The sequence below is a fragment of the Artibeus jamaicensis genome, unplaced genomic scaffold (genome assembly GCF_021234435.1).
Source record: "Artibeus jamaicensis isolate MK-2021 breed Jamaican fruit bat unplaced genomic scaffold, CSHL_Jam_final contig_233, whole genome shotgun sequence".
Classification (NCBI taxonomy): domain Eukaryota; kingdom Metazoa; phylum Chordata; class Mammalia; order Chiroptera; family Phyllostomidae; genus Artibeus; species Artibeus jamaicensis.
The window spans coordinates 21,747,250-21,774,627 of NW_026521486.1; the positions used below are offsets into that span (position 1 = coordinate 21,747,250).

At 42.8% G+C, this 27,378-nt stretch overlaps 1 protein-coding gene across 1 annotated transcript in view; it reads right to left on the minus strand.

Moving 5' to 3' along the window:
- Positions 1-10: 10 nt before the first annotated feature.
- The window catches only part of LPCAT3 (lysophosphatidylcholine acyltransferase 3), a 35,684-nt gene continuing 8,316 nt past the window's right edge, over positions 11-27,378 (minus strand). The window contains exons 2-13 of the mRNA XM_037167787.2: positions 6,141-6,248; positions 5,530-5,636; positions 4,890-4,983; positions 4,695-4,732; positions 4,097-4,275; positions 3,235-3,343; positions 2,448-2,534; positions 2,186-2,352; positions 1,413-1,560; positions 1,172-1,330; positions 637-774; positions 11-404 (exon numbers count right to left, since the gene is read on the minus strand). Coding sequence (XP_037023682.2) covers positions 658-774; positions 1,172-1,330; positions 1,413-1,560; positions 2,186-2,352; positions 2,448-2,534; positions 3,235-3,343; positions 4,097-4,275; positions 4,695-4,732; positions 4,890-4,983; positions 5,530-5,636; positions 6,141-6,248 — 1,313 coding nt within the window. The 3' untranslated portion in view covers positions 11-404; positions 637-657. The remainder of the gene's footprint in view (positions 405-636; positions 775-1,171; positions 1,331-1,412; positions 1,561-2,185; positions 2,353-2,447; positions 2,535-3,234; positions 3,344-4,096; positions 4,276-4,694; positions 4,733-4,889; positions 4,984-5,529; positions 5,637-6,140; positions 6,249-27,378) is intronic.

A 27,378-nucleotide genomic window follows, 5' to 3' on the forward strand; every position in this document is an offset into this window, starting at 1 on the left:
AGTAAAAAACTGAACAAACAAGTGATTTTATCTGGTACAGTTCCAAGGTAGAAAAAGTGGAGCAGGCAGGGCTTTGTGCCCCTCCCCACCCCCCCATGGGGGGAGTGGCGGTGGTGACACATATACAATCATAGTAAATTGGCAGAAGAAAAACACAACAGATTCCTGGCTAGAGGGGGAGAGATAAGGCAACGTGCATGGGGGAGTCTGAGGGGGGACATGGGCCCCTCTACTCCTCCCACAAGAGTTTCCCCTTTGGCCCAAAAGAAAACTTGGCTGTCCTCAGAGGCACAGCTGGGAGCGTCATGTGTTCCTGCTCCCTGGCTTCTGTGTTCTCTGCTCTGGGGTGAGGGAGTGTAGAAAGGGAGACAAGTCGATTCTGCACCAGTCTTGCTCTAGGCCACCTGCAGAAGAAATTTGATTGGCAGGTTGGTCAGATTACTCCTAGTCCCTGATCTAAGCCCTTTTGACTTCTTCCTGGTGTGTTAAGTTAGTGTTCCGTATGGTGTTTCCTACAAGCCAGACTACCTTGAGATTCACTGCAAATTTCCAACACTATACCCCCTCCCCCCAAAATCTATCACTTGGTTCTGTAACCTGATAGTTTCAGTTTAGCTGTAAGGGATGTTAACTTACCAGGAAAATAGTTTAAATAGATTATTCCATTTTCTTTAACTTCTCTTTCCTTGGCACCATTGCTTTGCGAATATAAGGCAGTATGAATAGTAGGCTCAGGAAGAAGACGTGGCCGAGGAAATAGATAGATTTGTACACCTGTGGAGAGATACAGGCCACCGAGGCAGCCCACGGGCATGGTATGCCATATTTTGCCATGTGGAATGTGCACCCATGTTGTTTTTTGCCCAAACTCAGGAAAAAAATCTTGTTTTATTTATGTTTAGATACTTGACTTTTGTATTATAAAGGAATTTTAGAATGTATTTTTCAACATATAGTACAAGACATTTTTTGGTAACAGTAATTACAAAACACAAGAACAGATACAAGACATTCAGGTACTACCCATATATAATACACATCCTTATTTTTCCCTCAAAAATTTGGGGGAAAAAGTGTGCATTATACATGGCAAAACAGGGCATATCCTTTACTGCCTGTGGCTTTGGTGGTCCTGTGGTCCTCCAGTCCTCGCAGGCAGCCCCTCACTTACCTTCAGCCACTTGTCCCACGTGAAGAGGCAGAAGGCAGTCATTGAGTAACCCATGAAGAGCCAGTGGATGGTCTGTTGCACCAAATAGAAGAAGGGTTGCAGGACAGTGATGGAAGCCAGGTTGCTCAGGCTTGGGCTGTCCCGAATTAGGCTGGCAGCCTGGGGAGGAAGGGAAGAGGTGATTGATCTGTGTCTTGCCCCTTCTCACAGTCCCTTTTCACTCGCCACCCTCAAGGCCTACCTGTCTTTCCACGATAACAATGAGGAATTCCATTTGGAAGCAGACCAGGTATCCTGAGTGTAGGCCATGCCAAAGGGCCAAGAATAGCAACGAGAGGCCCTGGGACAGTTCTTTCTTTCCAAGGAACTTGAGTCTTTTGAAGAAGTAACTAGAGAAAAGGATAAGGATGAGCCTCATTCGCACTATCCTGCGTCTGGGTTCTCAGCGCCCTGAGCAGTGCAGTGGTGGTGGCTGGCTCCCACTTGGGGCCACCTGGGGTAAGGGGTGCAGTGCTGTCTGACTGGCTTTAGAGATGAAAGGCAGTGAAGTTGTCTCAGTTTAGACACAGAAAACAGACCTAAGGCTTTGCTGGGTGAACTTGGGCAAGCCCCTTAGATGACTGGTACCTACAAAGCACCCAGTGTTGAACTACACTGAACAGGGCAGGCCAGTTTCCTACTCCTGCTGCCTACACTGTAGTGGTGGGATGAATAACAAAGATAAACAGGTCAGTGGAGAATATAAAACCAGTGGCTGAATCGGGGTTAAAGCCCAGGACTCAAGGCACTTACGTATCTTGCTTTGGTTTTACAAATGATGACAAGAATGGTTTTGGGGGGAGCAAGTCGGAGTGGGGACACTGACTAAGTGTGTAGATGTACATGTGAGAAGGATGGGAAGTTCTATACAAAGTGAGAAAAGACAGAAGAGACGACACACTTAGAAGCCCTCAAGTCTGGAGAAATGGTGGAAGGCATGAGCTCAGGGCCAGACCTCCCCTCTTTGCTGCTCACCGGGCCACCCAGGCGTTGGTGTTGATGTTGAAAGAGGCGATGGTACCGGTGAAGCGGGGGTTGGTTTCGAAGAGCCACACCTTCATGTTAGCGCAGGCATCCCACTTTGCTTTTCCGTTTTCATCAAAGTCATTGAAGCCCAGACCCGTCAATATGCACACTCCTTCCTGCAGGAAGGGGTGCCTCAGGGTTCTCGCCACTCCCTGTCTGCCCCCCACATCCCCCACAGCTTGTCTGCACCTGGTTCTTCTTTTCTACTTACTGTGACCAGCCAGCAGGTGACATACTTGTACAGCACAAACTTGCCCCAGATCAGCATGTACATGCAGCGGAACCAGAAATGGTGGTTCTTGAGAGAAAAACAAAGGTGTGTGAAGCCAGGTGAATTTCCCTAGTGTTCTTCCCACACTGTGGCTGACTGCTTCATGTCTGCCTGACAGTCCGCCTGACTGCCTCTGCAGTGGGCCAAGAGGATGAGCAGGGAGGCCAGTGAACGTCCATTCACTTCCTCTCCCTTGGAGAGTCCCAGAAGGAGCACTGTCCTTAACTCCTCTTTGAAGTACTGAGCACTTGGGACACAAGTACTGAGGGACTTTTTGTATTCATGCTCAATTTAAGGAGACAACCTATCTAGAGTGAGTATGGAACTGTTGCAAACCTTTCAGGTAGGCAGGAGCAAAAGCCAGCACTTCCCCCTCCCTTGGATTCTGAATTCCCTAGAAGCCCCCAATCTATCAAGACAAGAAACAGGCTGGAGAGGACCAGAAGCTGCTATGCTGGGCTGTAACAGAGCAAACTAGGAGCTGCTCCTGGGTGGTAAGGGGTGCTGAGAGTGCACCTGGCACAGCCCTGTGCCCACGAAGGTCGTTCAGTGCTGGCTGATGAACATGTCCAGGCCCGGCTGGCATTGACATCAACTCTCACAGATCTAGAGCAAAACCAACATGCATTTGTCGGTGGTATACTTTTTGGCTACCTACAGGGATCCTCGCCTGTCCATTTTCTATCTTGGATGCAGTCACACTGCTCTTGCTTTAGCAGCCACTCACTTCATAGTCTTCGGTGAGGAGATAGTTTTCTGTGATGTGGGGGCTGAGCAGAACGTAGCCCACCAGGTAGACAAGGCCCAGACTGAGGCGCTTGAGAGCAGGTACGGTGCTGGAAAGGAACAAGTGGGGTCACAGAGTGCAGAGGCCACTCCTTCACTCTGTGACGGATCGCGGATGGGAGCTGGGAGCTATCCTTGTGGGATGGGATGAGCAACTCCACTGCCCAGAGTCTATACTTGGTCTTGGGGAGAAAGCCTTCTCTCCATGCTTGGGTATGAGAAGGGTGAATGTAAACCTCTATGAGCCACAGGGAAGGGAGGGTAACAGGAGAAGCAGTGTGTTCCAGTCTGGTGCTTCCCCTTGGGAATACTACTGATCGCAAGGTCTCACCGATGTTCTCAGTCTGCAGTGGGACTGGAAACCCAGTGCATGGATGGTAACGGCCAATTTTGAACCCACTCCTTCCTATTCTGTTGAACTGATGCTCAAACACAGGTGGGACACGTTCTCGGTGAATGAGGAGATTTCTCCGGTAACTTAAATTTTTTAGTGTGATATATTTTTCTATGTATTTAAAATCTTTTTTTTTTGGAACAAAGAAAATGGGTTTTAAAGGCAGGGACATGACTAGGTCAGGCAAAGTCCTGTGGCATGAAAGTGAAACTTTTTTTGCACTACAGGGTCAGACTGGAGGGCTGGAAGTGACCTAAGCTGACAAGAGCCCGCTGCCTGCAGTGAGCAGGTACAGAGTGCCTGTCATGACAGTCCAGGGCCTTGGGGCCTGGGCCTGGGAGCCAGGGCCGTCTTCACGGAAGTCTCTTTAGACTTCTACACAGAGGTCTTAACCAAGAGGGGCAATTACCTGTTGGGTATCTTCCCTGGTACGTCAGTCAGCTGTCTCTGCACCAGCTTCATGTAGTGGTTCATTGAGAACTGGGGCCCTACCAAGAATGCCCCATAGAAGTAGGAGAAACCAGCAACTTCCAGCAGGGAAGGGATACCACGTATGGCATATTTCTGTTGCTCAGAGGACAAGGAATTCTATGCCAAGAAGAGAATGAATGGTTCAGGATGGCCTTGAATCTCCCCGCAAGAGCCAGTTTGTGTGTTCCCCACCCTTTGGCCAGTGCACTGGTCCTTCAAACAGCCATCTTTAAGGGGATGGCATAGAGAAAAGCAGTTGCTTCCCATGGAAACAAGTGTGTGTGGCAACAGCTGGCTGCTGCTGCCTTTCCAAATGCCTTGCTGGCATTGATCTCTGGACTTTGTACAAGAGCTGGATCCAGGCAAGTTACAGTTGTCGATCCTTGCTCAGTGCTATCTGAGATGGAGATCACACAGGCTGGGGATGAGGGAGGGGCTCTGCCCCTGACGTTTGGGTTCAGTCTTTTGGTAACAACAGCCTTTTTCCTTCCTTCCGGTTTAGTTCCTTAACCTCTCTTTGGAGGAATCATTCTTACCTGATCTTTCCCTCCATCAAAGTAGTCAACAGCCAAACCTGAGCAGAGAGAGAAGGTGTGGGTAGAGGGAGAGGACACTGAGGATGTGACCTGTGGACTGAGGGTAGCAGGAGTGTTGGGAAAGCACAGAGTAAGTTTATGGTCAGATGGGGAGGAGCCTAGGTATAAAGGGGAAGGTAGTGACCTCTCACTTACCAATCAGCTTCAGAGTCAGAACACAATGAGGCATTGTCCACTTGATATCATAGGTGCCAGTGGCTGTGTAGTAATACCCGGCAAGAAGGTAGGCCTAGGAGAGGAAAGTATTTATTCCATTATTGCTATGATTTTTCTCCTCCTTATTCTGAAATCTAATGTATTTTTCCCCCAATGTATTTTTCCCTTGCTCCTATTCTCATCACTAAAGGCCTTAAGAAGTTCTAGAAGTGAAGACACTTAAAGGGGAAGAGACTTGCTTCAGGTTTTTCAGCAAAATGAGGGCCAAATTGAGCATTTAGATGCTTAGGTTCTGTAGCTTATTCTAAGTTGATACTCTGCCTTGCCTTCCAGTGACTTCCCTCAGAATAAAGAACCTTAATGCACAGTCCTATGCAGATGATTAGCTGGTACCCCTTCCTTGGGGTAGGTAAAGTACTGTCATTGCCACTGGCAGAGGCAACACCTGGGGCCCGTGTAAAGTGACCTACGTAAAGTTATACTGCTAAGTGTTACTGGGAGAAAGGATTAGAAATCGGATCTCCCAGTTCACTGCTTTTTCTACACCACAGTCCCTGACCTGTCCCAACCCTGAACTGCTGTCAGCTGTGACCTGAGCTGTCAAGGGAAATATGTTTACCATCTGGAAAAAAAAGGTAGTGAGCACAGCAGTGACAGTTCGGCCCATGAGTCGCAGGATGAGGAACTGAAGAATGACACATAGCAGGGAGTGGTAGAGCTGGTATCCTGGGTGCAGAAGAGAGCAAATTTTAGATATTTGTTTTTTAATTCTCACTCATCCTGAGACTTCTAAACACAAAGATAATACATAAAGAAAAAGTATTTTGGTATGAGGTTATTTTTTTCAATGGTCTCATGTTCTGGAAGGAAGGAAATTAACCATATAAATAAAGGAACTGCCAGGCAGTGACTGTATTTCTGAACGTCTGAGCTCTAGGCTGCTCCTGAGGAGACTGCGTGGACCATCATCCAGCGACCGCCACAGCAGAGAGGAGCTGATGCTTCTCTGTCAACGCGGTCGGCAAGAGTGGCCACTCTGAAAATGTTTTGTCTGGGAGATGACTGTACATGAAAGAATTTAAGCAGAGTTCCTGTCCATACAAACCCGCTCTTTGCAAGCAGAGCAATAAGGACTTCCCTATCCATCAAATTCTCTCCCGAAGTTTTGTTCAAGTTGGTTCCTTCCCAGGCTCCCTCTAATCCCAGTGCCACTACTAACAGTTTACTCACCGAAGTTAAAGTAAGCAATCGAGAGGCCTGTGAATGTGTGGAAGAGATGGATGAGGTAGCTGTCCTTGTAGAAAAGGTAGTGCCGATAAAGCAAAGCCAGGGGGTAACCTGAGGGGAGATCAGAAGAGGGTTATTTGTGGCTGGTGTTTTCTCTCAATTTTGTCTTTGACGTTTATTTGGCATGAAACTCAGCCCAGAGAGGAAAAACATATATTATATGGATGTCAGCAGAGAAGATAATAACAATATCCCCCCAAATCAAGTTTCTTTGTAAAAACACATGTAAAATGGAAGGCAGTAGTTTTATATAGAGGCAATACAAAACTGGCTCCTAAGGCTAGGTTTCTCATAGCCTGTTGAGCATCGCCAGGAATTTTCTCTCGCATTTTTCTTTAATGATACAATGACTTGTGGGTACCCAATTGTGCCCAGAAACACTATTTTATACTTTTATGATCTATTATAGTTCTACCCCCCGTCCTGCTAGTAAAGCATTATCAGTCAGATTTTTAAAAAAGATTTATTTAATTTTTAGACAGAGGGTAAGGGAGGGAGAAAGAGGGAGAGAAACATCAATGTCCGGTTGCCTCTCGAGTGGCCCTACTAGGGACCTGGCCCACAACCCAGGCATGTGCCCTGACTGGGAATCAAACCAGCGACCCTTCGGCTTGCAAGTCAGCACTAAATCCACTGAGCCACACCAGCCAGGACCCCATACTGTTTTTTAAAACTTATGATCACAGCCTATGTACTTATGTAACCTATTTTTTAAATTGCAGTGTATCCTGGTGCCAGGATTTGCTGGGGTTTTTTGGACTGCTCTTCTCATAATGGGCTAGACTCTTCAACACATAGCTTCATGCAAATGGCTAATTTTAGATACTCTGTGGATTACTGGTTTATTCGCTCATTTAACAAATGTTTATTAAGTGCCTAATATATGCCAGGTGTTCTGTTTGTAGATCATATAATGGGGGACAAGGTGGCATGTGATGGTTTATTTTCTAGCTAGCCGAGGTAAAGTTTATAGGTTTATTTTCTAGCTAGCCAGGTAAAGTTTATAGGTTTATTTTCCAGCTAGCCGAGGTAAAGTGATATAGGATTACTAGCTCAAGGGAGAGGGAGATAGCTATAACCCTTTCAGTCAGATGAATGAGCAGAGAAATAGGATCAAGTCTCATGCATAGCACATATCCGATGTGGCAGGGCCAGAACACCACATTGTTAACAGGTATTGCTAAGAACCAGAGCCAAGTACTAGAAAATATATAGAATAAGATCTGACTGCCTTAAATCTTTTGCTTATTTTTAATGTTTTAGGAATTGGGGTATAAATGAATAGAAGTAATAAACAGGGTATATCTTAATTATCCAGAGTACTCATAAACAAATCCTGGGTGGCTAAGAGTTATTAACCTTTTCAAGTACTAAAACCCTTAACCAATGGGAATCACCCAAACCCTGAAACACCTGGAATACCTGAAATTAAATAATGTAGCACGCCTTACTCTGCCCCTGTAAACTGAGTGTAATTTGTCATAATTATTCTAAAAGTCCTGATGGCTTTATCACCTGCTGAGGTGTGTAAACTGTTCGATTCTAGTAGGGCCTACACCGTCTTGCTTTCTGAGTTCTTGTATCCATTTCTTAGGGCTTCCCTGCCCCTTTCCTTCCTATTCAGGGATCAGTAGTTACTTCTTGAGCTTTCACTATGCCTGCCAAGAAAAGTTGTTTTCCCTACTTCTAATTTATTGCAGGCCTTAGGAACCATAACTTTGTTTTAAAGTTTTTTTTTTTTTTTTTTAAAGATATAAGACACGAGCTAGGGTCTTGGGTGCTTTCCTTTCCTTAGACTTGGGTGCTTGCTTAGGCTGGTAACCTCTGTTCTGGGCATTCAAGGCCCTGTGTGGAATTTCCTGTTCAGGTGTATTTTGGGGGAGTGGAGGTTGTTGAGCTGCACACAGACAGGTGAAGTATTACTGCACACTATGAACACATGATAAGATGGAGCAACTGGCAGAAAAAGACATAAAGAATGCAGCAGGCCATTCAGGTTACCAAGAACGCTAAGATCATAACAGAGAACAGCAAAGGGGGAGACTGAACTGTGCTGGGGTGAGTTGCTGTGACAACCAGAGCAGAATCTGAGTGTGTAAACACCAAACCTTGCTCTTGGCTGCTGCTCAGCTCAGCAGGCTTTGAAGCCTGGCTGCCCAGTCACCCCTTTAGGGACGTGCTGTTTTTTTTGGAGAGTGTTGTCCCCCAAGGTGTTTCTGAGTCTTCATGCTTTTTTGTGGGAGCCAATCCTTCATATACTGGATATAGTCCCCTGAAAACCTTGAAAAACCATGGAAGTACCTCCTCCCCCTCCTCCCCACCAGTCAGAGTAAGATTCAGCAGGTGTGCATGATCGGATGTGCAGCTAGGGTAAGAAGCACCATCTTACTAAAATCCCAGTGTAAGGTGGCAGCACTTGCTAGGTCCTGAGGACAAAATTCTCAGATGGACGACTGAATGTTGCTATCCTTCCTTTAATAGCACCTAACAGGCAGAGGTTTATTTTATAAACCTGGTCAGGAGGTTTTTAAGAACCTGTTTGGCAACACTATAACTATTTTCTCCCTTTTGTTTGTTTAAAGGAGGGTCTTCAGAAACTTAATTACCACATGCAGGATGATGACCCAACCTATCCCCTAAACCCGAGGATCCCACACTGGAATGGGGGCATTTCAAATGCCGTGATCGTAAAGCAGACTGCTGCGATGCAAGGAGTCTGGCTCTGTTCCGGGTTCAGGTCTTTGAGATCACAGAGTGTATCCCACAGAATGTGTTCTTTAGTTGGAAACTGGACATCTACTCAGGTCTGAGTGCTGCTGGAGTCAGGGACTAGGATCTACCACAATCTAGTTGCTAGTGGAACTCCTTATTCTCGGTATAACCATGTGAAATTACTTATTTACCTTGGAGGGTCTAAGGTTTCATTTGAAGAAACAGAAATGAGCTGTTTTCATTCAAGTCTGGTAAATTCATTTACCTTTTCATCCTGTAGAGCTATTTCTGGGTTCTATAGGAATAGGATTTGACCTCATTTGATTAGTCAGTGATTTCTGAGACTGGTGAAGAGAAAACAGAGCAGGCTTTGGCCTGGCCTGGCAGCTTGGTTGGTTAGAGCAGTGTCTGGAGAAGCTGAGGTTGCAGGCTTGATCCTGGCTGGGCTGGGCACACAACCAGTTTCAACCAGTGAATGCATAAATAAGTGGAACAACACACTGATGCTTCTCTAAAATCAATATATTAAAAAAAAAAGAAGGAAAATAGCGCATGTTTTGGCAAGTGTGAAAAAGAATATGGAATTAGAACTGCTATATGTGGGCTTAGTGGGATACTGGTACCAGTTTTACAGAAAAGAAAACCACCTCAAACACCATCAGAAGAGCTGATGAGACACCCACCACTGCATACATAGCGGTTTCCAAACTCTGTGGTCTCAGGATCACCTTACGCCCTGGAGGATTACTGAGGACCGCTAACAACTGTTAGTGTGGCTACTGTCTATCAGTGTCTACTGTATTCAAAAATAAGAAAGTTTAAAAATATTTAATTACTAATTCATTAAATACAAATAGCATACTTTTAATGAAAACAACTATATTTCCCAAAACAAACAAACGAGATCATTTTATGTGAAGAGTGGCATTGTTTTACAAGTGTACAAATGTATGGCCTTTCTCTAGCTCAATATTTAGAAGATAGCTGGATTATCAAACTTGCTGCTGCATTTAATCTGTTGTGATATATTGTTTTAGTTAAAATATATGAAGAAAATCTGGCTTTACACAGATACATGGCTGGAAAGTGAATCAATAGCCTTTTCAGATAAGTTTGGGTATTCTTCTTTGATACTATACCAAACCTCAACAGGTAAGTAGTTTCTTTTTTTTTTTAAGTCATATATATATATATATATATATATATATATATATATAAAATATTTTTTTTTTTTTTTTTTAAGGATTTTATTTATTTTTAGAGAGGGGAGAAAGAGAGGGAAAGAAACATCAACGTGTGGTTGCCTCTCACATGGCCCTCACTGGGGACCTGGCCTGCAACCCAGGCATGTGCCCTAAGTGGGAATTGAACTAACGACCCTTTGGTTCACAGCCCACGCTCAATCCACTGAGCTACACCAGCCAGGGCAGGTTAAGTAGTTTCTTAAAGGTGAGTTGCAAGGTAGAATCTGCAGCAACCATATCAATGAACTTCCCATCCTCTGTTACATGAAAATCAGTGGTCTCTCATGGGCTTTGATTGATCTTTTACCCAGGCATGATTTTTGTAACATCATGCACTGGTCATCTGGAAAATACTGGTTGTGTTTTTTTACTGGTTGTGTTCCAAATACTGATAATACATTACAATAATACAGTATCAAAACAAACAAACAAACAAACAAACAAAAAACGGTCATATCTTTTACTATCACCACTGATTTCCAGCAGCAAAGTTTTATACATTGGGAAGTTGTCAAGCTGATGGTAGTGGATATAAGTTTTACAAAATTTAAAAGTTTGAGTTTTATCATTGACCACAAATACTGTCAGCTATTTTCCTTGAAGTGCCAGGCTCATGCTGTACATTTTCAAGAAACTACTTCTGAATGCGCAGATAGTCTAAACAATTCGTGTCTAAGTTTGTCAGTCATTTTTTCAAGTAAAAACGGTGTTCCATGAAAAAATCTGTTTACCATGCAACCCAAGCAGCTGCACGGGAGCCCGGCCCCCAGACAGCCTTCAGCATGTACATCAGTATGCAGAGATGCTTTCGGTATGGTTCTCATTTCTTTGGAATAGTAAAAAGATGTATGTACTCAGGGGTTGATTTTTAATAAAATTCGTAATATTACTGATTCAATAAGGACATTCTTCAGTGAAACTGGCTTGTGTTCTCACCGTGAGTGCATGGCAGTTGACTGCTAGTGCACTCTGGTACCCTTCCTTCATTTGTGCTAAGGCACCAGCGCCTTTACACACCATTGGTTTTTCACCATCAGTGCAAATGTCACCACAGTGAAAAAGGCAGGTAACATCTTAGTGTTGCTATGAAAATAGTTTTTGTCCCATGGATCCCCTTAAGGGTTAAAAGGGACTCTCCTAGGAGTTGAGAGTCCACTTTGAGAACTGCTGACAGAGACTGATGTTTTGCCTTAATCTGCCTTCTTCTAATGCTCAAGTCCAACAGTCTTTTCTTCCTCCCTAGTTTCAACTGCCCTGCTTTATTTTCATTTTTTTGAAAGCTTCTCTTTCATTGGTTATGATAATGTTCCTGTTCCTTTTATTTTTCTACTGAGATAATTCACATACTATTCACCCTTTCAAACTGTAGAATTTAGCAGTTTCTAGTATATTCACAAGGTTGTGCAACCTCCCCCACTATCTCATTCCAGAGTGTTTTCATCTCCCCCAAAGCAACTCCTTACCTGTTAGCAGTCCCCCTCATTCTCTCCTACCCTGGCAACTATCAGTCTCTTTTCTGTCTCTCTGGATTTGCGTATGCTGGGCATGTGGGCCTTTTGTGTCTGGGTCTTTCAGTTAGCATGTTTCCAAGTTTCATGTATGTTATAGCATACACCAGTTATTCATTCTTTTTTAAAGCATATTTTATTGTTATTATAGTTGTCCCAATATTCCCCCCATTGCTCCCCTCCACCCGGTACCTCCCTTCCCTTCAGCAATCCCCACCCTTAGTTCATGTTCATAGGTCAGGCACATAAGTTCTTTGGTTTCTCTATTTCCTATACTATTCTTAACACCCCCCTATTTTGTACCTACCATTTATGCTTCTTATTCCCTGTACCTTTTCCCTCACGCTTCCCTTTTCCTCTCCCAGCTGATAACCCTCCAAATGATTTCCATACCTATGATTCTGTTCCTGTTCTGGTTGTTTGCTTAGTTTTTTTTTTAAGATTCAGTTGTTGATAGTTACGAATTTGTTGCCTTTTTAATGTTCATAGTTTTTACCATCTTCTTTTCCTTAAGTCCCTTTAATATTTCATGTAATCTTGCTGTAGGTCCTTGCTTTTCTCACTTTGAATACTTCTTGCCAGTCCCTGCTTACCTGCCAACTTTCTTTTGAGAAATCAGCCGGTAGTCTTACGGGAACTGTAATTGTGGGGGGCAGAGCCTTAGGTAGTCGTCAGAGTGGGGCGACCCACTTCCCCACTTTGTGGCTCTGTGTGGGGAGAGGGCTTGGAGAGGGGACTGTGCCGCTGCCTGGCTTCTGGAGGTTTGCCCGCTTCCAGTCATTCTGCCCACTCCCTGTATTCGACCGGCTCCCTTCCAGCTGCTGCCCTGGTGGTAAATCCCAGAGTGGGTGGGTCTGCTTACATTTTAAGACTGTGCAGGTCTTTTAAACAGAGTTTTCTGAAAATCCGGCAGCTTCTGCCACCCCAACTCCCACTGGTTCTTATAGCCAGAAGTTATGGGGATTCATCTTTCTGGTGCTAGAACCCTGGGCTGTGCGGTCTGGCCTGGGGATTGCTCACTCCTAAGGTACCCCTCCCAATCTTTATCCACCACGTGACTGTGGGACCACCCACGCCTGTTCCACCACTGCTGCCACCTCTCTGTGCCACACCTTGCCTTTCTGCCCATCCCCAAGTCTCTGCCCCTCCTCCCGTTCTCTAAATCCTTGGTTGTCAAGACTTCGATTTTCCTGAGTTGTTTTGAGATTTAGTTATAATTCTTTTTGTGGTTGCATGAGGAGGTTAAGTGTATCTACCCACACCTCCATCTTGACCAGAAGTCCAGGTCTTCATTCTTTTTAATGGCTAGATAATATTCCAAAGTGGACATACCACATCATCAGCTGATGGACACTTGGGTGGTTTGTGCTTTTTGGGCACTATGAATAAGGATGCTATGAATGTTTGCTTACAAGTTTTTGTGTGAACATAAATCTTGAGTTCTCTTGTATATGAGGGGGGATCCCCCAAAACCAGAATTCATTTATAAAAACTGTGTATTTATTTTTACATGTTTAAACTGCAGTCCCCTTCAAAGTATTCTCTATTTGATGCAATACACCTATTGAGACTTTTTTTGACTCTTCAAAACAGTTTCTGACCTTGTCGATTTTGATGCCTTTTAGTGCTTCTCCTGTTTCTTGTTTTACCTCTTCCACATTGGCAAAAAACATTTCCCTTTGAGGATTTTTCATCAGGATAAACAAAAAAGAGTCACTCAGAGTGATATCAGGTGGGGCATGGGTGGGGGGGTCATGCTGTTTTTGGTCAAAAACTGTAGAACACTCAGCAGGCGCACTTCTAAATCACCCACCATAAAATGGGCAAACATGTTGTTAGAGTCTTCAAAAAAAATTCACTGAAGCTGAATGAAACCTCTCACACACCAGCTGATACAATGACACAGGTGGGTTCTTAAAAAGCTCCTCTAGCAGGGGACGTCTCTGCAAGGGGCTGCCCTCACACCCCTCTCCCTGATTACTGTTTTATCCTCTAACCGAGCACTTCTCAGTCAGTGGTAGTGACGGTTTTAAAATTTTTCCATCTGTTGTGGACCAATACTTTTTAATCTTACTTATTTTTAATGTTTATTGATTTTAGAGAGAGAGGAAGGAAGAGAGGGGCAGAGACAGAAACATCCATTTTGTTGTTCTATTCACTTATGCAGTTATTGGTTGATTTCCACATGTGTCCTAATTGGGGATCGAACCTGCAATCCTGGCGCATCAGGACAATGCTCCAACCAACTGAGCTATTTAGTCAGGGTGGACCAATACTTTTGTAAAATACAAAGTCATGGGCTTGAATGATATGACACTGTCAAATTGCTATGGAAGTTCCTAAATGTTTACTCTTACTTTCTGTGTTTACTTTCACTGGCAAATGGTGGCCAACTACAAGCTGAATAGATTGCACCAATCTATACCTGTCTTTGTCTCTTTCAACAAAGGCTTTTTCCTGGCTCTAAATATGGCTGACCTCCAGGATTCATTCCAGGCCTTAATTATTCTTACTATGTTGCTGCTTTGGAAACGATATCTACTGTCATGTAACTTAATATAATCTTTATGCCCAAAACAAATCCACATCCTTAATCCTAACTTCCCCAGTTTCAGTTCCACATTTCTTACTTCCTGGCTGGGCATTTTTAGTTTGCTGTCTCCTACAATCTTATACTCTATAAAACATGACTTTCCTCCTAAATCAGCCTTCTCTTGGCTTTTGTTCATGAAAAAGTGTTAGCATTCTCCAGGTAATTCAACCACATTCAAAAGCTTGAAGTGGTCTTGCTTCTTATGTTTCCTTGGTTTTCTGTATCTAGTTATCAAATCCCGTTTATTCTTCCTTGGCAGTGCTCTCATCTCCACCCCCCCAATTTTTCTTGTGTTACATTTGCATTTAAGGCCCTCAGGCATCCACCTGGAAACTCTTGCAGTTCCCTCCTACTTGATCTGTCAGCAGCCTCACACTCCCAGTAATCCTACACCAGAGCAGTCTTTTTTAACAACTGCTCAGAAACCATCCATGACTCCCCACTGACTACTCAACAGAGTACCAATTCCTGAACCTAAGATTCAAGGTCTATCTTTTAACTACTAAGGTTTCCATTTCTCTGCTTCAGCTAAAACTGATCTTGTTTTTGCCCCAAAACGTCTTGTATCTTTTGTTCACAGACTTAGCTCGTACTTTGTGTGGAATACCTTCTCCACACCTCTACCAAGTGAAATGCTATCCATTCTTCACAATCCAATTCAAGTGTCTCCTTCCCTAAGGCCTCCTCTGACCACAGTGAACTCATAATCCTGTTTATTATGCCTTAAATGAATGGCATTTAGGACTAAAGACTCTCACTTGGCAAATTAGTACATACTAGAATATGTCATTCTGTAATTTTTTGTTTTGTATTAAATTTTCATGTTTACAGTCTCCTTTCCTGTAGGCCTCCTATGTCTTTGGGTCTCCCACAGCATGATATCCTGCATACCTTTTGGGACAGACTGACTAATAGTGATCGACATATAATAGCTGTTTGGTATGGGGTGTCAATTTCCTCATCTGTGAAATGGGGATATTACTAGTGCCTCAGTGAACTGTTGTAAGGACCAAAGGAGATCATGCACATAAGCACAGCATCCAAAATATTCTGTTTCACAAAATTATACAAACACGCATTTATCTAAAATTTTTAGAGGGAGATAAAGCAGGCCTCTGAGAAATTCTGGGGCAAGTGGATATTGAAGCTTCTGAAGCTAATCTTTGTTCTGTGTGACAGTCAATGACTAAGGGTTATTTCCCTTTCATCTGCTTTTCAGAAGAGGATTCATATCATATTTTTAAAAACACGGGTGCTGATTATGACTTGACAAGAGCACTTTTCCTAAAATGCAGTGTACTATATTAAATTAAGACATTGGAAGGTTCAAAGAACATGACTTTGATAATAAGACAGATCTCAGTTTGAATATCTGGTTCTGCTACTTACTAGCTGCTGCCTCAGGTTGGTTGATTAGTTAAACTGTTTGGGCCTCAGTTTGATCAGTAAAACAGGAGGAAATCATACCTTAGGATTTGTATATTAAGCCTAGTACATATTAGATGCTCGGTAAATGTGAGATTGCTCCACCTATGATTTACCAGTGAAGTACCCAATGATCTCATCCAGTCACATGGCTTTAAATATATACCATCTGTTTGCCGATGTCTCACAAATTTTCATCTCTAGCCTAAACCTTTCCCTGAATTGTACAGCCTACTTGACTCCTTGGGCAGATACATGCCTAATGGGTATCTCAATGTTAATGTGTCCCAAACCGAACTGCTGACATATGTCCCTCACTAAACCTGCCCCTGCCTTAGCTTTCCCCATTTTAGCAAACAGCAACTTACCCTTCTGTTCACTCCGGGCTGAAACCCTGCAACCGTGCTGTCATTTTTGACTTCCCTTCCCTCTACCCTCAACCCAATCAGTAAGCAAATCCTATTTGCTCTACCTTTGCAATAAACTCAGAATCTGACCACTTCTTCCCACATGCCCAAGTCAGTACCACTGCTGGCCTGAATGACCAGAGTCGCCTCTGACTGATCTCCCTGCCTCTGCTCCTGCCTCCTTTCAGTCTATCCTTAACACTGTATCCAGGGGGAATCTATTATAGCATAAGTCTGATCTATTCATTCCTCTGCTCAGAACCCTCAGGTGGCCTTCAGTCTCACTCAACAAAAGCTAGTCCGACCAGAACCTATAGACCTGTTCACCCCTTCTCCACCCACCATTCTCTGACTCATCTCTTGATCTCTGGCTCCACCCCTGTCACAAAGCTGTCCTTCCTGAAACAGGAAGGACAGATCCAGCCGTGTAGCTTTCACATAACAGGTTCCATGCCTGGAATGCTCTTTCCACAGACATGCTCCTGTCCCTCCGTACAGCCTCTCTCACTTTAGATCTTCACTAAAAACTCACCCTATCAGCGAGGCCGTCCCTGGCCATCCTAAGATTGCACATGTTCTCCACCAATCGCACTTCCTGGTTTTTGCCTGCTATACTTTCAGCACTTACTACTCTTTCACATACTATATATTTTACTTATTTATCAGTCTTTGAAAACAGAGGCTTTTGTCTCTTTTCCCTCTAACTGGACCCCAGTGCCTAGTACAGTTTCTGGTACAAAAAAGGTCTCAAAACTATTTGTTGAATGGATGAAAGAATTAATAAATGAGTATTCTAGACAGTCAATAAAATATTTATTAAGCATCCATTATGTGGTCAGCACTGCATTAGGCAAAAAGGGGGACATGTTAGAAATTGTAAGGGATACTTTTTAACTCTTAAGGAGCTTTTTAGAAGAATATCAAACAATGATGTTCTATAAGTGCTAACTGCACGGAATAGCCAAGACTGGAGTGGCTGGAGAGGACAGAAATCGGTAATGATCGCAGCATTTAAGACAGACAGAGGAAAGGGCATTTCATTCCATGGGAGGGGATTATACAGTCAAAGAAACAGGGGCAGGAAAGAGTGTGGAATAGTCACCTTGAGACCGGTTTCCCTCCAGCGGAGAAACAATAACAAAAATGAACGGGAAGGCTTGGGAAAACAGGCAGAGTCGGAAACTGATCCAACAGGGAAAAATTCAGTAGGACGGACTGGATGTGGGGATGATGGAAAAGGCTGAATTAAAGATGGTTAAGCCACTGTGATGGTTTTCAGACTTTTTTTTTTTTTTTGCTGAAATAACCCCTAAAAGAATTCTGGAAAACCATATAATCCCCTCTCACATGGTTAAACTGCCACCTAACATCTGTAATTATAACAACAGCAAATGATGTGTGCTTTTTGTTAAGTCCATTGAAGACGTGTTCTAAGTACATACTGAAAATGTCTGCCATGTAATCCAAATGGCAAACCAACCAGCCTGATCAGTCTTATTTTCTGTCAGAGAAAGTCTAACTTCATTTTTGTTTTTTAAATCCCAAAAGCTTCAGGATGTTTTTTCACTGCTTTTAGAGAGAGAGGAAGGAAGAGAGGGAAACAATGATTGGTTGCCTTCTTGCACATGCCCTGACCAGGAATTGAACCTATAACTGTTTGGTGATGGGACAATGCTCCAACGAAGTGAGCCACCCTGGCCAGGGCCAACTTCATTTTTAAACTGAAATAAATATGTTAATACTTCTCCCTCATGACAACCATCTTACTTCTGAATTCTACTTTTATGATGGAGAGATAAGCAGAGGGTTGTCATGAATTTGTTGACTGAATAACATAAGGGGCTGCTCCTCTTTGCTTTACTTTTATGGTGTCCTATGGAGTTTTCACACCCTGAAAGAACCCATGATGCCTTTTTTCCCTTTTCCACCTGGAGAAGGGTGACTATAAGAGAACTGGGAAAGAACCAGACAGTTCCAGGCATATCAATTTTAGAAAGAACTACATCTAGAAGTTGAAAATCTGGAAGCGGATTCCCTCATCCATGCCCACATATCTCTGGAAAGTCACTGTGTACCCCTAGGGTACACGGACCCCAATGTGAAGACCACTGACCTCAAGTTCCACGTCTCAGAGGTTAGAAAGAAGTTGGAGTCACTGCAGAGACACAAAGGCTGGAGGAGGAAGCTGGCACTGGTGGTGGGGCTGCTCGTGACAGCTGGAGCCAGGAAAAAAGATAAGCTCGCACTGGGACAACCACAAAAGGGCAGGCCAAGGCTGAGTCTTGGAAAAATGCCTGTGGTTAAGGAAGTGTAAGCAAAAGAAACTGAGAGAAGACCAAAAAATCAGGAAGGTAAATCGGGATAGTATATATGTGAGAAACAAGAAGGTGATTTCAGCAGGAAAGGAGTTTAAAAACATTGAATGTTACAGATGCGAAGAAGGGTGAGGAAGGACAGCAACACTGAACTTCAAAACGAAGTCATCAGTAATTGGCCACAGCAGAGCATGATGCGCATGTAGACAGAGGTGGAGGGCAGCACAAGGAAGCGTGTGGTAAAGAGGAGTTGTGGGCTGGATGTGAAAACTATTCGTTCAAGAAGCTGGACAGTAAACTTTTGGCCAGAGAGTGTGGCCACTGAGTGAACTGAAAAATCTCCAGAAGTTCTACCCATATATTTTATGCAAGAAAAACAGGCGTGGAAAAGGACAGTACAGTCTTTGTGCCGCAGGAAGGATTTCCCTTAGGGGACGAAAACCTGGCTCTCCTTGAGACTGGGGGCAAGGCACAGAGGCTGGTCTAGAAATAGGAAAGGCCAACACGGACGAGACAGTAAGACCCTACATGTCCTCAGTGGACAGGTGAGGTGGGCCACCTCTTGGTGGAATGGCGGTGTGGGAGAAGCAGAATGAGATGGGGGCTTGAGGGAACACCCAGCCCACCCTCGGAGAATCCATCAACCAGAGACAGTGCTCTTCTTGCCAAAGTTATGAAAACATTAAGTGGGCAGTTCCTCAGCTATGGAACATTATTCATTCTTCTTTCTTCAGAAGTTAGTATTATATGGGAACATGGCAGAGAGCTCTGACTTGATTTAAAACATCACTGTCGATTTACATGCATCAAGCATGAGCTGCTCAAACTGGGGCAGGTGATGGAAACTGCAAGATCAAATGCAGCACATCCACTTGATTAGATGTTTTCCAGGAAAAAATTTAAGGAACTTAATCATATTAAACGATACAAAAGGGAATGCAAAGTTCTACCTGCATTTTAAAGACACAACACAAGACTTCAAGACTTTGCCTTTTCACAGCTTCTTTATACTAAACACCGCGGAGCCCCTGAGAGCATACATTTATTTAGTCTTCCACCGTGGACTTGCGGGAACTGTCCATGAGAAAACTCTGCTTGAAATCCATATTTTTATCCTTTTCTCCAGATGCAAAAGAAGAGGCCCCTCCCTTGTTCTTAAACACCTCCTCCTTGCCTCTGGTCCCAATCCTCTGAATTCTACACACACCAGTCATATTTGGGAACTTCCTTTATGATCTTTCTTGCTAATTTACTCATTCTTTTTTTCTCAATAATAACTATTATCACCAATACCAGAAACTGACCTTTATTGAACACTTAGTGTCACGCATTGAGAATTCTGCACTTTACACGTTATTCCATTTAATCTTCATAACCACTATATGAAGTAAACAATATTACTGTCTTTTATTTTATGAGTAAGCAAACAAATCAAAGTAGTTATCCAACCTGTGCTGATTAGCTAGCAATTGATGAAGCTGGACTCTAACACATGGTCTCACCTCAAAGCCTGTGACTCAGCCCCTTCGCACATTATCTCCTCTGCCTTCAACACTGCACAGGTGCTCCTTGTCACCCTTCTAGCCCTCACTACCCCACATTGTCCCTTTGCTGCTACTTCTAGCTACTGTGCATCTCCACTTATTCCTTCTGCAGTCAACGTCCTAGAATCCTGGTCTAACCCACCGCCTCTATTTCTTGTCCACCCATTTCTTTTGTAGCCTTCAGCAGTGTGGCCCACGTCTCCTCCCTAAACCTCACCTTCACATCTTGTGAGATGGTTTGGATGATCAATGGGCATCCGGAACTCATGGCCAACTTGAAGTTCATGCTTATAGCTGGATATCAAGGATTGAGAACACAGACTCTCAAAGAGAGGCTATGCCTGTCACTGCTCGTAGGGGTTGTTTACTGTGATAAGATTATAGCCACTATGGAATTTTGGGTTAAAAGAGCCTCATGGGGAGGTTGTGACTTTTCTAGATTATGGAATGTTACCACAGATAATGGGTATTTTACTTTGGGCCATATTAGAAGGCCACATTCAGGATCTGTCTTCTCTTTTTATCAAATTTCAGTTCAATTTTCCCAAGAATCACAGACTAGAATATAAAATAGGACTGCTTTTGAGCATGGATTATTTGTAGTTTATTTTTATCAAATATTTTTACATGATAATTTGAACTTTTTTATTTCTGCTTTTAAGATCTGCCACTCAATTATTTTTCTCTTCTTTCACCGAGGTGGAAATTCCTTGTGCTATAGACCTATGCAGAGTAAAGGAAGACAAAGACGAATAGGCCCCGCTTGACACGCTTTAAGTGATAAGTAACTGACTAGGCACTTAACAAGCCAACACACCTTCCACATTCTGACAGTCCTCTCTAGCCAGAGCTGAGTCATATGCTGAATGGTTATTCACTGGACATACAAATTCTTGGAACTGAAGACACCTTAGAAATCACTGACTCCAAACCCTTCATTAGACAGATAAGAAGAAACTAAGGCCCAAAGGAGATAACTAGTATACCCAAGGTTAATAGAGCACAGCTTAAATTAGAATCCACATCACTTGATTTCCACTCTGGTATTCTTGCTACATGCCTTAGCACTTGGCAGGTACCTGTAAGTGAATCAGTAATAACTACCTATGTGCTTTGAAAACTGCAGTTGTATTATTCTTTTGATTTCTCAATAACCATCTATACTCTGGCACCTGTGTATAGACACACACACACCCATGTTTGTATTTGCTTATCTTCCTATCTAAAAGCATGCAAAGACCTCATTTTAACCTTATATGTAGGTGCTCTCCCATACTTTCTTTGTTAATTTAATCCTTGGGAACACCATGTCCCTAACCTCATACTGTGTAGTAAGAATACAGCAGTTCATTTCTGAAGGTTAACTCCAGTTGAGTATCTTGAACATTTTGGCAATTGGGGTATAAGATTCAGGGAAACTGAAACAAGTGTTCAAAATGACCTGAGAATAGTCCTGGCTGGTATGGCTCAGTGGTTGGGCATTGTCTTGTAAACCAAAGGGTTGCTGGTTCAATTCCCAGTCAGGGCACATGCCTGGGTTGCAGGCCAGGTCCCCAGCTGGGGGTGTGGGAGAGGCAACCAATTACACATCCATGTTTCTCTCCCGCCCTCTCTCTAAAAACAAATAAATAAGATAAAATGACCTGAGAATAAAAGAACAGAGGAGTTATTTTAAAGGTAAACTAGTGGATGTTACTTGTGAGAAAGCGTTATTATGAATGTTCTAAATATTAGTTTTTAGTCACTTAACCCAACCAAACAACCTAAACTTAAACTGCACCACAGTCCTACCACAAGTAATTCTTTGCTCTGGCCAGGTAGCTCAGTTGGTGAGAGCACTGTCCTGCTACACCAAGGTTGTGGGTTTGATCCCTGGTCAGGGTACATACAAGAAACAACCAATAAATGCATAAATAAGTGGAACAACAAGTTGATATTTTACTCTCTCTCTCAAATCAACCAAAAAAATATTCTTTGCTCTATTTCAGCCAAGTGCTCTTAAGAAGCAAGGCCTTCTTAAGCTTAGAGGTGGTGACTAATATATACACACATTGACTAGTGAAACCTGTGGCCAAAAGAGAAAAGTTAAGACACAACAAAGGACTGACTTTGATGCCACCAATCCTCTTTACTGTCACGCCACAGGAATCAGACTCTCATGGGTTCTCACCAGCTCCCTAGGCCAGGAAAGTGTCACCCATCAGTGGCATGCTCGCAGGGCCCTTTCAAGTCTGGTGTAATGGCAACAAAGGTGTCGAGGATATTACCTCATGTTGGAACACCTGGATCACGGTATTTTGTTTATTACTAGAGTATGTTCAAATGCTCACATAGTTATTGTGTTACTCTAGATAAAATTCTACAAACATTTATAGATTGAAAGAATGTTAAAGCTAAAAGAGGCTAATGACTGGCATGTCTTTATTTCACTGGAGCAGGGACATGAGATGTCCAGATTGACTTTGAGGTGCCTTAAGACACTAAAATGCCTTTACTGGGTATAAAATGACACTCTTGTTGCCTATATACAATGCATTTTATCATAGATTATTTTTAAGTTAGTAAACCACATGGTGGCAGCTTCTAGCTAGATTATCTGATGGAGTACAGGAGACCTCGTTTTATTGCAGTTTGCTTTATTGAACTTCATAGGTATTTTTCTTTAAAGATTTTATTTATTTTTATTTTTAGACAGAGGAGAAGGGAAGGAGAATGAGAGGGAGAGAAACATCAATGTGTGGTTGCCTCTACTGCACCCCCTGCTGAGGACCTGACCCACAACCCGGGCACGTGCCCTGACTGAGAATCGAACCAGCAGCCCTTTGGTGTGCAGGCTGACACTCAATCCATTGAGCCACACCAGCCAGGGCCGCTGTGTTTTTTAATAAACTGAAGGGAAGACTCTCCACCAGCAAAAAAAAAAAATGACAACTTGCTTTACTGTGGTGGTCTAGAACTGAGTCTGCAGTATCTCCAAGGTGCACCTGTAGAACCTCCCTGGACTCAGAGCAAGAGTAACCTAGTTTAGAAAGGCAGTTCTGGCCCTGGCCACATGGGCCAGGAGTTGGAATGTCATCCTGTACGCCAAACGGTTGCAAGTTTGATTCTTGGTCAGGACACATACCTTGCAGGTTCAACCCCCAGTTGGGGTATATAAGGGAGGCAGCTGAACGATGTTTATCGCTCACATCGATGTCTCTGCACCCCCTGCCTCCCCCCAACCCTTCCCCCGCTTTCTCTCTCTCTCTCTAAAAATCAATAAACATCCTCGGGGAGAATTTTAAAAATAAACCTTTAAAAAATAAAAAAATAAAAAGAAACTCAGTTCTTCAGCTTGGGCAAATTACTGAGATTCTCTGTACCTCAATTTCTTCATCAGGGACCCAGGGACAATACCAGCCACCTCACAGGCCACTGCACACATTAAAAGAGAAAGTATTTGTAAAAGCATCATACGTGCATACAAGGTCACTTTAAAAATATTTATTCCATGTGTGAGCAAATATTTTATATCAGCCCTTCTATACCTGATTTCTGAAAGTCTGAGTATTCTTTCACCTGGTTTTAAAATATAAAGTCTCTAATCTAGGGGTGGGAAATTTTGGCCTTTGCCTACCTCAATCTGATTTAGCTAAATTAAGCCTGTAGCAACTCTCAAAATAAAGGTCTGGCTGTGGCTCAGTGGATTAAGTGCCAGCCTGTTAACTGAAGAGTCTCCAGTTTGATTCCCAGTCAGGGCATATGCCTGGATTGCAGACCAGGTCCCCAGTCCCCCAACTGGCATACAAGAGGCAACCACACATTGATGTTTCTCTCCCTTTCTTTCTCTTTCCCTTACCCTCTGTCTAAAAATAAGTAAATGAAATCTTAAAAAACAAAACAAAAATAAAGGTCTGTGAGTTGAACTCAGTACTTGCAGGAAGCTGAGTTTCTAAGAAGCTACTACAGCTCCAGGTTCAAGGCCCTCTATTTACTACACGGGGCCCTTTTAAGGTCACATGGCAGGGGTGAGGGGTAGAGGTGGGAGAGAGCAACATGGTCACACTGACTTATATTTTTGTAAAACCTGTAAGGTATTTTTGTATTTTTTCCCTAAAGAAGACCCCCAAGATTATATAAACATCAGGTCCTACAAATCCTGATTACTTAAAAAAAAAACAAAAAAAACCAACCACTACAAAAAAAACTAGGCATATGCCAGAAAATTCTGTTACTCTCAGAACTCCCAGTGGAAAACTGGCTCTTTGACCCTGCTGTGACTCGATCTGTTGGAGGGCTGCCCAGAGGTTGCACTGTTGCACGGCCAAGTGGCTAATTAGCTGCTCTTTCGCCAATGCACCCCCCCCAATACTTGTCCTGATAACTTCTTTCTTTAGAGTTGCCAAATTTAATCTTTGTACAAACAAGGCAGGTACAACCTCTTTTTCTTAGCAGGTATTTCTGCAAATAAAACAATAAACTTGTTCTTACCCAGTTAAGATTCTAAGAGGAGAAAAGATAACAGCATCACATCCTCTAACGGTTGGTTCTCTCTCCCTCTTACCTCTGTGCTCATATGTGGTCCCCCTTTATTCTTTTCTCTTTAAGTGTACATTTCTGTGGGTTTCAGTATATTCACAGTGCTATGCAGCCATCCACACTATCTAGTATCAGAACGCTTGCATTACCCTAATAAGAAACCCCACACCTGTTAGCAGTCCACTCCCAATTGAACCCTCCTCTCATTCCCTGGCAACCATCAATCTCCTTTCTGGATTTACTTATTCAGGGCATTTCATATAAATGGAATTATACAATATGTGGCCATTTGTGTCCGGCTTCTTTCACTTAGAAGAATGTTTTCAAAGTTCATGCATGTTGTAGCATGTACCAGTACTTCATTCCTTTTTATGGCTGCAAAATATTCCTCTGTATGAATATAATGCTTTGCTTATTCATTCACCAGCTGGGGTACAATTGGTTTGTTTCCACTTTTTACCTAATATAATAATACTAGGAACATCTATGTACAAGTTTTTGTGGTGAGCATATGCTTTCAATTTGTATATGACCAGGAGTGGACTTGCTGGGTGATACTATAAACTGTTTAATTTTGAGAAACTGCCAAACTGCTCCCACCAGTGGCTGCACCATTTTACGTTCCCACCAGCAGTGCACGGGGGTTCCAGTTAGAGTCTCCATGTCCTTACCAACGCTTGCTTATCTGCATCTTTCCAAGGGCTCACTGGCATTTGTATGTCTTCTTCAGAAAAATGTCTATTTATATCTTTTGCCCATTTTAAAATTGGGCCATTTGTCTTTTTACTATTGAGTTATGAGAACTCTTGATATAGTCTGGACACTGGAACCTTATTAGATATATGATTTGCAAATCATCTTTTCATTCTGAGGGTTACCTTTTCACTTTCTTGATAATATCCTTTGGTGCACGAAAGTTTTTACTTCTGATGAAGTCCAATCTACTCCTGACTACCCAAGCTGGACATAATCTACTCCTTTCTGTATTAGCATCTCAATATTACCTTAAGACTTGGGAAGAATCTTTAAATATGTTTTTAAAAATCACATTTTAGAATAAAATACAAATATGAATACTTTAAAATACAAAACAAGAGGTTCAGACTTGGAGAAATTTGGAGCTTCTGGTGAGATGATGAACTGGATTCCCATAATCACTCTGTTAGGCTCTTGGTGTAAGTAATAGAGATGTATGCTATCTAGGAGTTCCTATGTTTTGCTTTTGTTGTCTAGTCTTTCAGAAGGGCCAACGAAAAATTAAGCAGAGTCAGATTACTCTTTAGCTGAAGAAGGAGGATTTCTAGTAGCTGTTGTGGTCCGGTATTTTTAGCCTGGGCCCCAGCATATTCGTAGTCCAGTTACAGTCGGTCCTTTCCACTTCCGTCTGAGGCGGGTGTCCTGGGAGCCCTGCAGCGTACTGTCCCAGGTGGCCTTTCCTTCTGGCTTGCAGATAGAATTTTTTATTTATGGACAGTAATTCAGAGCGGGTTCCAAGTCCCTGAATTTAGAATTGCTATCCCAGCAGAAACTGAAAACCTCAAGAGCTCTAGGCCATTTCCCATGTCTATATGGGTGCCCCTTCTCATTAGAGAATGTGTGTATGTATATACACACACATCTAAAGCGACTAAATCTTTAACCTCCTGGGACGTCAGCACTTCCTACAATATATGCACATAAATCCTTGATTTTTTTTATAGTGACTTCTTAACTGTTTGCAAAATTACTACCTTACATTAATATTATGTAGCAGATATGACCATGTATATTTCTCTTATGAAAATGCCATAGCAACATGAATACTTGTTCTGCAATCAACTTTAATTGACAAAAGCCTTTTATTTTAAAACCCAGCCTATGGGTAGAGTGGGGCATTTTAATAGTTTACTAATGACTTCATGTGAGTCAAGAGCAAAACCTGGGTTTGATTATTTTTGGCTTGATCTTTTACCTACTTTATGACAAACTGTTCCTATGTCACAATGCAATGACATGTCTATCAGAAGCCTCTACTGCTAACTGTTGTGGTGCACAGTTCTTAGACAGGCTCTTTCACTGAGGGCGTCCAGAGTTTCACGGCTCTCTTCCCTTCATAGCCACTGCTTGGGTCAGGAGGGACTGAGACTGGAAACCAATCCATTTTAGGCCACAGGGAAACTCTTGTCCAGCAGTTATTTATCCTTATTTTTAGTGTCTTACTTGCCTCCCAACCTTCTCATTTTGAAAATAGGGAGACATAAAGATGCATACAGTACCTTTTAGGTTACACAAGTTGTAGATAGGCTTTGAAGTGCTCTAGGAAGCTATAACTGATTTACCAAGAGAATTCCAAGTGGGCCCAAGTCTCCTGGCCCTTGACTTCAGCAACTGCTGGGAAAATGTCAACACACACACACAACCATTTCCGAAAAACTCTACAAGGAGACAGTTTGCTTAGAACAGCTCTTCCTAGCAGCCCTAACTAGGACACCCAGTTTTGTTAAAGATACTAGTCTCAATTTGTTCATTGTATTAAGACGTGGTGATCAATTAGGAGAATTTTGTATTGCTCAAGGTGACTGACGCAGGACAGAAAAGGAAAAATGGAGTTATTTGTCCAATAACCTTATAAAAAAACGCCCATTTTTTTAAATTGGTCATTTTTAAGATTTTATTTATTTTTGAGAGTGGGAAAGGGAAGGAGAAAGAGAGGGAGAGAAACATCAATGTGATCAGAGAAACATCAATTGTTTGTCTCTAGTACACACCCAACTGGGAACAGAACCTGCGCCCAGACTCGGGTCCTAACAGGGACCGGATCTGTAACCTTTCACCTTGTAGGACTATGCCAACCAACACAGCCACACCATCAGGGATTGTTTCACACTTTAGATGAGAAAATTAAATGTAGAGGCATTTTTGTCCTGATTGGTGTG